This window comes from Salvelinus alpinus, chromosome 2 (assembly GCF_045679555.1).
Source record: "Salvelinus alpinus chromosome 2, SLU_Salpinus.1, whole genome shotgun sequence".
NCBI lineage: Eukaryota > Metazoa > Chordata > Actinopteri > Salmoniformes > Salmonidae > Salvelinus > Salvelinus alpinus.
This window is the reverse complement of record NC_092087.1, coordinates 44,034,890-44,046,567: the sequence shown is the minus strand read 5'-3', so window position 1 is coordinate 44,046,567 and position 11,678 is coordinate 44,034,890. Positions and strand designations below refer to the sequence as shown.

General features: G+C 46.2%; 1 protein-coding gene across 23 annotated transcripts in view; it reads left to right on the top strand.

Annotated features, from left to right (window-relative positions):
• Positions 1 to 11,678, top strand: part of LOC139562745 (CUGBP Elav-like family member 4) — a 109,021-nt gene that overhangs the window by 83,854 nt on the left and 13,489 nt on the right. For 9 of the 23 annotated variants that reach the window (XM_071380890.1, XM_071380918.1, XM_071380910.1 and 6 more), the window contains exons 3-8: positions 2,199 to 2,247; positions 4,679 to 4,807; positions 9,882 to 9,961; positions 10,101 to 10,241; positions 11,043 to 11,184; positions 11,408 to 11,560. In XM_071380890.1, coding sequence (XP_071236991.1) covers positions 2,199 to 2,247; positions 4,679 to 4,807; positions 9,882 to 9,961; positions 10,101 to 10,241; positions 11,043 to 11,184; positions 11,408 to 11,560 — 694 coding nt within the window. Of the gene's footprint in view, positions 1 to 2,198; positions 2,248 to 4,678; positions 4,808 to 9,881; positions 9,983 to 10,100; positions 10,242 to 11,042; positions 11,185 to 11,407; positions 11,561 to 11,678 lie in introns of all 23 variants that reach the window. The other 14 variants (XM_071380810.1, XM_071380819.1, XM_071380835.1 and 11 more) reach the window with 3 other exon arrangements.

Genomic DNA, 11,678 nt, shown 5'->3' with positions numbered 1-11,678 from the left:
AGGAAAGAGAGGTAATGGAAGGAGTAGTGTAAAGGAAAGAGGGGGAATGGAAGGAGTAGTGTAAAGGAAAGAGGGGGAATGGAAGTATGAGTGTCTGGGCTGGCCAGCGAGAGCTAAAGAGGGCTCACATGCAGGGTGACAAGGCCTTATAGAAAACCTGGGTGTCTAGAGTAGTTAAACAGATAGACGGACAGATATATGGACAGACGTACATAGCCAGACCAATTCAAAATTATGTATCTACAGTATATACAGTATACAGTGAGGAGAACAAGTATTTGATACACTGCCGATTTTGCAGGTTTTCCTACTTACAAAGCATGTAGAGGTCTGTAATTTTTATCATAGGTACACTTCAACTGTGAGAGACTAAAATAGAATCTAGAATCTAAAACAAAAATCCAGAAAATCACATTGTATGACTTTTATGTAATTAATTTGCATTTTATTGCATGACATAAGTATTTGATACATCAGAAAAGCAGAACTTAATATTTGGTACAGAAACCTTTGATTGCAATTACAGAGATCATACGTTTCCTGTAGTTCTTGACCAGGTTTGCACACACTGCAGCAGGGATTTTGGCCCACTCCTCCATACAGACCTTCTCCAGATCCTTCAGGTTTCGGGGCTGTCGCTGGGCAATACGGACTTTCAGCTCCCTCCAAAGATTTTCTATTGGGTTCAGGTCTGGAGACTGGCTAGGCCATTCCAGGACCTTGAGATGCTTCTTACGGAGCCACTCCTTAGTTGCCCTGGCTGTGTGTTTCGGGTCGTTGTCATGCTGGAAGACCCAGCCATGACCCATCTTCAATGCTCTTACTGAGGGAAGGAGGTTGTTGGCCAAGATCTCGCGATACATGGCACCATCCATCCTCCCCCCAATACGGTGCAATCGTCCTGTCCCCTTTGCAGAAAAGCATCCCCAAAGAATGATGTTTCCACCTCCATGCTTCAATGTTGGGATGGTGTTCTTGGGGTTGTACTCATCCTTCTTCTTCCTCCAAACACGGCGAGTGGAGTTTAGACCAAAAAGCTCTATTTATGTCTCATCAGACCACATGACCCTCTCCCATTCCCCCTCTGGATCATCCAGATGGTCATTGGCAAACTTCAGACGGGCCTGGACATGTGCTGGCTTGAGCAGGGGGACCTTGCGTGCGCTGCAGGATTTTAATCCATGACGGCGTAGTGTGTTACTAATGGTTTTCTTTGAGACTGTGGTCCCAGCTCTCTTCAGGTCATTGACCAGGTCCTGCCGTGTAGTTCTGGGCTGATCCCTCACCTTCCTCATGATCATTGATGCCCCACTAGGTGAGATCTTGCATGGAGCCCCAGACCGAGGGTGATTGACCGTCATCTTGAACTTCTTCCATTTTCTAATAATTGCGCCAACAGTTGTTGCCTTCTCATCAAGCTGCTTGCCTATTGTCCTGTAGCCCATCCCAGCCTTGTGCAGGTCTACAATTTTATCCCTGATGTCCTTACACAGCTCTCTGGTCTTGGCCATTGTGGAGAGGTTGGAGTCTGTTTGATTGAGTGTGTGGACAGGTGTCTTTTATACAGGTAACGAGTTCAAACAGGTGCTGTTAATACAGGTAATGAGTGGAGAACAGGAGGGCTTCTTAAAGAAAAACTAACAGGTCTGTGAGAGCCGGAATTCTTACTGGTTGGTAGGTGATCAAATACTTATGTCATGCAATAAAATGCAAATTAATTACTTAAAAATCATACAATGTGATTTTCTGGATTTTTGTTTTAGATTCCGTCCCTCACAGTTGAAGTGTACCTATGATAAAAATTACAGACTACATGCTTTGTAAGTAGGAAAACCTGCAAAATCGGCAGTGTGTCAAATACTTGTTCTCCCCACTGTATATGGTGAACTGCAATGTACTTAAACAGAGCCTGCACAACAGCATCACACTACCAAACATGTAAGAAAGCATCCTCTCCCTTTTCTCACCATCCTTTTTCATCTCCCTCTCTAAATTCCTGCACCTGTACTATCAAATCAAGTCCTTCTCTCCCAACCTACGCAATTACATTATACAAAACACATTTACAAGACGTGTTACTTATTTTAGAAAGCTGCCATCAACATTTAGTAAATGGTGTGTAACTACTTGATGTTGAGTAAGCAATCCTAACATCTTTCCCTATCTCTCTTCTCTCTCTCTTCTCTCTCTCTCTCCAGATGAACAGGCCTATCCAGGTGAAGCCTGCGGACAGCGAGAGTCGAGGAGGTAGTGCTCCACTTCTTTAAACTTGGCTGCCGTCCCACATCAGTGTCACCATTACCCCTCTCTTTCCACCCACACACACACACACACACACACACACACACACACACACACACACACACACACACACACACACACACACACACACACACACACACACACACACACACACACACACACACACACACACACACACACACACACACACACACACACACACACACACACACACACACACTGTCCCACTCCCAACGTGTCACACTTAATGGCCCTACCTCGACGGGAACTGACAGAATCCCAGCCAGCCCCCACAGGGTTCTCAAACATTTGTAATGTGTCACATAAACATTGGTCACACTCTCTCTTTGTATTGCTCAACTCTCTTAAAATAAACGTTCTCCGTCCAACACCAATTTAGTTTGGAATTAAGCATAAGCGAGTTTTGAATAGCATCAGCTAGAGAGAGAGCGAGAGAGAGAGAGGAGAGGAAAAGAAGTAGAGCATGCAACGAGGGAAAAATCATATCGCGTGAGAGAGATAAAGGTGGAGAATGGGGCGAGGAGGCAGGAGAGGGAGAAGGAAAGAAAGAAAGAAAGAGAGAGAAAAGTAGAGAGCATGTGAGGGGAAGAAGGACAGAAAGAGAGGGGGAGAGGGAGAGAGGAGGGAGAGAAGAAGAGAGAGAGAGGTAGAGAGAGTTACTGAGGGATTGCATCCCTGTTTATTCCAGTCCTCTCTAACTGTGATTGATGGAGCTGTGGAGTGAAGAGAGAAACAATTGGTGGGAGGGCTAGAGAGGGATTCTTACTTTTCTCCCTCACCCGCTCTCTTCCTCTACCTCTCTCAATCCCCCGTTTCTCACATCTCTCCCTCTCTCTTCTCTACCTTATTTTTCTCTTTCTCTATCCATCCCCTCTTTCTCTAAGTCCCTCTTCCTCAAATCCGGGCCTCGCACCACTGCTGCTTTTCATTCTTCCCCTCGAACCAGGGACTGATTCTGCCCTGAAAACACATTCAGGCATCTTAGCTTATTTGAAATGGAGGTATTGTGACTCGTTTTCTGGACACAGATTAAGGGCGTTTTCACACATAGTTCTGAGCTATAGTTCAAATCAGAGTTTGATTATTTGTTACATTGTATTTTCTTTTTTCACTTGGTCCGGGTCGGTTTCGCATTGCCAAATGTCCAACGAACTAAAATGCCCAAACAAAACCTCATGTTAATGCAAGTCATTTGTTTATGGGAGAAAAATGTTCACGTTAAATCCATCTATGATTATCAAAAGTAAAAATGTATGTCCCAAACTTCATATTACTTTCTTTTTGGTCTTCCAACAACACGGGAGGAGGAAACAGGAGGAAACAGGAGGAAACAGGGAGGAAACAGGGAGGAAACAGCGCCGTCCTAACTGCACCTTAAATGGGCTATTCTCAGTGGCCTGTATCCCCTAATCTGCATCGGATGCGCTCATCAATGCGTTGCGATTTACAATGTTTCAAAGATATCAAGTTATGGTACTGTGTGGATCAAATGTTCATAGTCAAACAACCAATAATACCTCTTGTTATTTTCCTGTGTTTGGTCTGGACTGCATTCTCATCTGCAGCGAACCGCACCACCATACAAATGGAATCAGACCGAGTCCACCCTTTTTGAGTGAACCACGGTGCGTTGTTTCGTGTTCACACCAGTCCAAACTAACCCAACTAAAGGGGAAAAACGTGCCAAAGTTGGGAAAAAAACGCTCCAAACCAATTTGGTGTGAAATCCCCCTAAATCTAGTCCTGGACTAAAACATGATTTAAATGGCGATTCTCCAATGAGCATAGTTTTTAATCCAGGAGTAGGGTTAATCTGTGTCAGGGAAACAGTGAAACTCTCCCCAGAACGGCCTCACCGTAGAGTTGGTTCGATGGACATTCTCTAGTCAAAAACCTCTTTATGGTCCTATAGACTTGGTCTGTAAACATTGCATCACTTCAAACATCCCCGCCCTAGAGAGTCAAAGACTTATTGGTTCCTATTGATTTCATCTCAAAATGAATATGTTAGTGTGTTGTGTTAAGCATTGTTTCCCTCAGAGAGATGTAACGATTACTGGTGCCATCCCATGGGAACTGTGAAGACTTTGGCAGTCAATGTGTGTGTCCTCCATCCCTGATCTCCGGGCCACACTTGTAAACATTCCCCCTTGTGCAAGGCCAGAGCCGAGATTAGTCTTGTTGACTCTGCAAGGACAGCCTGTCAGGCAAAGGCAGCGGATGGAGCAGACTCTAAACACACACACAAACACACACGCTCTCAGCCTTGCACACTGAAAACTCGATACACTTGAAAACATTCACAGACACACACACACACACACACACTCGTCACAAGTGCACACACACGTGTGCACACACATACCTGTTCATGACCAGTTCCTCTTTGTTTCAGAAGACAGAAAACTATTTGTGGGAATGCTCAACAAGCAGCAGTCCGAAGATGATGTGCGACGTCTCTTTGAGTCGTTTGGCAGCATTGAAGAGTGCACCATCCTTAGAGGTCCTGATGGAAACAGCAAAGGTCAGTGTTTGTGGTTCCACCACCACAGCTATGTAATGTTCATCATCACACCATAGCATTAAGGACATTTCAAACATGTCTTTATTTATTTGAGTTGGGATTGAAGCAATTAAATCATTGTCACCTTGACTTAACAATAGCCAGATGCATTGTATTCTATCATCACACTTTAGCGTGCTTTAATTTAAGGGATTTATCTTAATTGGCATTTCGCCTACGCCTGGCTAACAGTGACCTTTTAGGAAGCTTCACCATACTCTTCATCAGGATCCGGGGTAAAGTTTCCCCCAGGTACAGATCTAGGATCAGATTCCCCTCCCTCAAGAATGACGCTGCAATGGATCGCTGCCGTTTTTCGAGCCCCTGACCAATTCTGCTATTTAGTGTTTTTTTTGTGTGTTTTTGTACATAATGTTCCGTCATCGTTTCCTATGACCGAAAAGATCTTCTGGACATCAGAACAGCAATCACTAACCTCGATTTGGACGAAGATTTCTACCTTAGTGATTCTTCAACCCAGGACATACTGCTCACCCCGGACAAGGCCCTAATCCCAGAGGCTCGGAAAAGGAAGAGACGGTGTAAGAGAGGCCGACGTGCGGGCACCCTGACGAAACTATGTTGGCGAGTAAATAAACCGTGTCTACCCTCCTGGAAAACAAACTGTCCAAGCTCCGTTGGAGACTATCCTATCAACAGGAACTGAAGAACTGTAATATCCTGTGTTTCTCTGAGTCATGGCTGAACAAGGACATGGATAATATACACTGAGGGTCGGTAGAAATTAGAACACCTATACACTGAACAGCCTCAATTCGGGGCATGGACTCTACAAGGTGTCGAAAGCGTTCCACGGGGATGCTGGCCCATGTTGACTCCAATGCTTCCCACGTTTGTGTCAAGTTGGCTGGATGTCCTCTGGTGGTGGAACATTCTTGATACACGCGGGAAACTGTGTGTGAAAAACCCTGCAGCGTTGCAGTTTTTGACACACTTAAACCGGTGCGCCTGGCACCTACTACCATACCCCGTTCAAAGGCACTTAAATATTTTGTCTTGCTCATTCAATGGCTGAATGATCTCAAGGCTTAAAAATCCTTATTTAACCTGTCTCCTCCCCTTCATCTACACTGACTGAAGTGGATTTAACAGGTGACATCAATAAGAGATCATAGCTTTCACTTGGATTCATCTGGTCAGTCTGTGACATGGAAATAGCAGGTGTTCCTAATGTTTAGTACACTCAGCGTACACCTAGCTGGTTTTTCTATGCATCGACAGAATCAAACGACAGCCTCGGGTAAGCTCAAGGAGGGAGGTGTGTGTGTCTCTTTTTTTTTTACAACAGATGGTGTCCAATCTCTAATATTAAGGAAATCTTAAGGATCTGCTCGTCTGAGTTAGAATACCTCATGTAGACCATACTATTTACCAAGGGAGTTTTCATCTATATTTTTCGTAGCTGTCTATTTACCACCACAAACCAATGTTGCCACTAAGACTGCACTTATCGAGCTGTATAGGGTCATAAGCAAACAAGAAAATTCTCATCCAGAGGTGTTGTTCCTAATGGCCGGTGATTTTGAAGCAGGGAAACTGAAATCCGTCTTACGTCATTTCTACCAGCATGTCACCTGCGCAACTAGAGGAGACAAAACTCTAGACCACCTTTACTCCACACACAGAGACGCATACAAAGCTCTCCCTCGCCCTCCATTTGGCAAATCTGATTATTACTCTATCCTCCTGATTCATGCTTACAAGCAAAAACTCAAACAGGAAGTACCAGTGAAGTGCTCAATACGGAAGTGGTCTGATGAAGCAGATGCTAAACTACAGGACTGTTTTGCTGGCAAGTAATGGAATATGTTCTGGGACTCATCCGATTGCATTGAGCAGTTTACCACATCAGTCACCGGCTTCATTTATAAGTGCATCGACGACATCGTCCCCACAGTGACCGTACGTACATATCCCAACCAGAAGCCATGGCTTACAGGCAACATCCGCACTGAGCTAAAGGCTGGAGCTGCCACTTTCAAGGAGCGAGACGCTAATCTGGACTCTTATAAGAAATCTCGCTACGACCTCCAAGGAGCCATCAAACAGGCAAAGCATCAATGCAGGACTGAGATTGAATCCTACTAAGCCGGCTCTGACGCTCGTCGGACATGGCAGTGTTTGCAAACTATCACAGATTACAAAGGGAAACACAGCCATGAGCTGCCCAGTGACACGAGCCTTCCAGATGAGCTAAATGCCTTCTATGCTCGCTTCAAGGCAAGCAACACTGAACCGTGAGTAAGACAGGTTAACATTCACAAGACCGCAGGACCAGACGCGTACTCAAAGCATGTGCTGACCAGCTGGCAAGTGTCTTCACTGAAATGTTCAATACCTACATGTTTCGAGCAGACCACCATAGGTAACCTGTTTAAATAACTATTACCCGTAGCACTCACATCTGTAGCCAGGAAATGCTTTGAAAGGCTGGTCATGGCTCACATCAACACCATCATCCCAGACACCCTGGACCCACTCCAATTTGCATACAGACCCAACAGATCCACAGATGATGCCATCTCTATTGCACTCCACCCTGCCATCTCTCAGCTGGACAAGATGAATATCTATGTGAGAATGTTGTTCATTGACTGGAGCTCAGCGTTCAACACCATTGTACTCTCCAAGCTCATTACTAAGCTAAGGACCCTGGGACTGAACACCTCCCTCTATAAATGGATCCTGGACTTCCTGACGGGCCGCCCCCAGGTTGTGAGGGTAGGCAACAACACATCTGCCACACTGACCTTCAACACGGGGGCCGCTCAGGGGTGCATGCTTAGTCCCTTCCTTTACTCCCTGTTCACCCGCGACTGCATTGCCAGGCATGACTGCAGAACCATCATTAAGTTTGCTGACGACATGACGGTGGCAGACCTGATCACAGATGATGATGAGACAGACTATAGGGAGGAGATCAGAGACCTGGCAGTGTGGTGCCAGAACAGGTTGGTTTAAGTGTTGATGCAGTGGATTAGTTCCAAAACTACCTTTCTAACAGAACACGGTATGTAGCACAGAAGGGTATGAAACCTGAGTTTCGAAGGCTTACAAAAAGAGTTCCCCAGGGCTCAATTTTAGGTCTGATCCTTTTTACACTGTATATACATGATATAGGGAAGACTGTTGACCCTGCAAATCCCCATCTGTATGCCGATGACACAATTATTTATTCTAGAGCATCTAATATTGAGAAGGCTTTTCAGGACTTACAGTTGGCTTTTGATGTTATTCAAAAGGCAGCTATTCGAATTGAAACGTGTGCTTAATGAAAGGAAAACAAAATGTATGGTTGTCTCTTCCCTGAAAGTAAACAGATGGAGTCACTTGCAGATTTTAACTATAAAAGGCCAGCAAATTGATAGGGTCACCTCCTATCATTATCTTGTGATTTGGTTAGATGAAAAGCTGAGTTTTAAACAGCACATTAATAATTTTTACCAATAAACTGAAATTGGGTTCTATTTTAGGAACACATCTTACTTTTCAATGTTGGTCAGAAAGGATCTTGTTCAAAGCACCAGTTTTTTTAATCAGTGCTGGATTATGGTGATATTGTCTATGCAGGCCTCAGCAAATACCTTACAAACTCTGGACACAGTGTATCATGGTGTTTTAAGATTTATTACAAATGCTAGATCACTTACACTTGACTGTGATTTTTATGCTATGGTGCAATGGACTTCTCTCTCCACCAGGAGGCTAAAGCACTGGTACACTTTTTGTGTACAAAGCATCGATGGGACAACTCCTTTTGTATCTCTGTTCCTTACTGACCAGATCAGTCACTCAATAGTCTTCGTTCATAGTCGCTGCTGTCCTTGTCTGTTCCTAAGGCTAGAACTGAGATGGGGAAACAATATTTTTCCCATAATGCCCCTTCATCATGGAACATGCTTCAAAAAATGTTAAAGTTAGGGGAGTTAGTGTCCCTGCCTGTTTTTAAGACTCTGATCGACAACACTGTTTGTGATAGCTGCAGTTGTTTCTTATATCCAATTTAATCCGTAACTTGTGACACAAAGGATATATCATGGTCCACACACACCAACACAGTCGTGAAGAAGGCACGACAACACCTCTTCCCCCTCAGGAGGCTGAAAAGATTTGGAATAGGCCCTCAAATCCTCAAAAAGTTCTACAGCTGCTCTATTGAGAGCATTTTCACTGGCTGCATCACCACCTGGTCTGGCGCATGCTTGGCATCCAACCGCAAGACGCTACAGATGTTACCGCGTACGGCCCAGTACATCACTGGGGCCGAGCTCCCTGCCATCCAGGACCTCTATACCAGGCGGTGTTAGATGAAGGCCCTACAAATGTCAAAGACTCCAGCCACCCAAGTCATAGACAGTTCTCTCTGTTACCACACGGCAAGAAGTACCAATGCACCAAGAAAATACTAAACTGACCCAAGATCAGCGTCTAGGGGCAACTTCACCTTACACCCTTCATCAGTGCTCTTCATTGGCAGGCTTTAGTGGTAAACCTCATTAGGTTGGTCAGTGCCGCTTCATTGCTTTACTTCATGTTGTTCATCAGCGGGCTTACACTAATCAATATGCTTCATTGCAACTAAGCCCAATGAATACTGTACGCTTTATCATTCACATTCATCAATAAGCCTCATCAGAGAACTCTGTCAGTGAGTTGAATGGGAACGATGGGGACGCCCAATAATCACTGAGCTTGATCATTCAGATTCATCACTGAGTTTTATCGATAGTACTGTAAGTGAAATAATTATCGGTGGGCTTCATCAGTCAACTCCTTATGGAAGGGGGTTTAAATGATGTGGATAGTGACAGACTGTCTGACTGATTGTCTTCTCTCTCTCTCTCTCTCTCTCTCTCTCTCTCTCTCTCTCTCTCTCTCTCTCTCTCTCTCTCTCTCTCTCTCTCTCTCTCTCTCTCTCTCTCTCTCTCTCTCTCTCTCTCTCTCTCTCTCTCTCTCTCTCTCTCTCTCTCTCTCTCTTCTCTCTCTTCTCTCTCTCTCTCTTTCTCTCTCTCAGGTTGTGCGTTCGTAAAGTATTCATCTCACGCTGAAGCTCAGGCAGCTATCAGTGCACTACACGGCAGCCAGACAATGCCCGTGAGTTCAGTATTCAATATGGTGAGTGTATCAGCTAGTGTGTGGCCTTGGTAGTGTATGTTTGTATGTGTTAACACATGTACTCCACTTCTCTCTCTCTCTCTCTGTGTGTGTGTGCTTACCTGCGTGTGTGTGTCAGGGTGCGTCCTCAAGTCTGGTGGTGAAGTTTGCCGACACGGATAAGGAGCGCACCATCCGGCGCATGCAGCAGATGGCTGGTCAAATGGGCATCTTCAACCCCATGGCCCTGCAGTTTGGGGCCTACGGGGCGTACGCACAGGTAGGACACACACACACACACACACACAGACATACACACACACATGCAAGTACGCCCACACACACGCGCACATACAAAGTAGGGTATGAGCTGAAGCACAAAAACAGTGCAGACTAAAATTGACAAACTAAAGTCACACTCTTTCTCCTTATCTCCCTTTTCACACACTTTCCCTCTCTCCTTCCCTCTCTCCTTCCCTCTCTCCTTCCCTCTCTCCTTCCCTCTCTCCTTCCCACTCTCCTTCCCTCTCTCCTTCCCACTCTCCTTCCCTCTCTCCTTCCCTCTCTCCTTCCCTCTCTCCTTCCCTCTCTCCTTCCCACTCTCCTTCCCTCTCTCCTTCCCACTCTCCTTCCCACTCTACTTCCCTCTCTCCTTCCCTCTCTCCTTCCCACTCTCCTTCCCTCTCTCCTTCCCTCTCTCCTTCCCTCTCTCCTTCCCACTCTCCTTCCCTCTCTCCTTCCCTCTCTCCTTCCCTCTCTCCTTCCCACTCTCCTTCCCACTCTCCTTCCCTCTCTCCTTCCCTCTCTCCTTCCCACTCTCCTTCCCACTCTCCTTCCCTCTCTCCTTCCCTCTCTCCTTCCCTCTCTCCTTCCCTCTCTCCTTCCCTCTCTCCTTCCCACTCTCCTTCCCACTCTCCTTCCCTCTCTCCTTCCCTCTCTCCTTCCCACTCTCCTTCCCTCTCTCCTTCCCTCTCTCCTTCCCTCTCTCCTTCCCTCTCTCCTTCCCTCTCTCCTTCCCACTCTCCTTCCCTCTCTCCTTCCCTCTCTCCTTCCCTCTCTCCTTCCCTCTCTCCCCATGCAGGTGCAGCAGCAGCAGGCAGCGTTGATGGCGTCAGTAGGTCAGGGGGGCTACCTCAGCCCTATGGCAGCCTTCGCCGCCGCACAGATGCAGCACATGGCCACCATCAACGGACTCCCAGGAGGCCACATGACCCCCACCTCAGGTGAGGGCAGCATTCAAGGGTTCAACTTCTCCACATGTAAGGCAACCATGTTAGGACATTATCAGCTTGGGCGGGAGCCGGGACTTAGTTGTAAGATAAATCTCCCTTAGTTGTCAGTATAAAACACCCTCAGTTGTCAGACCAAACTCTGCCAGTTAACTGGCCTGACAACTAGCAATGTCACCTGCTCATCTCTCTCTCTTTCGTCATCACTATCTGCCAGGTGGCAGTACCCCCCCTGGTATCGGCGGCCCCACGGTGACCAGTATCCCCTCGCCCATCAGTGTGAATGGTTTCAATGGAATGCCGCCCCCTCAGGCCAACGGGCAGCCCCCTGCCGAAGCTGTGTACACCAACGGGATACACCCCTATCCTGGTGAGCCTCCCACAACCACCCATATTAAAGGTTTAGTCGTTTAGAAGACGCTCTTATCCAAAGCAACTTACAGGAGCAGTTAGGGTTAAGTGCCTTGCTCAAGGGTACATCGACAGAC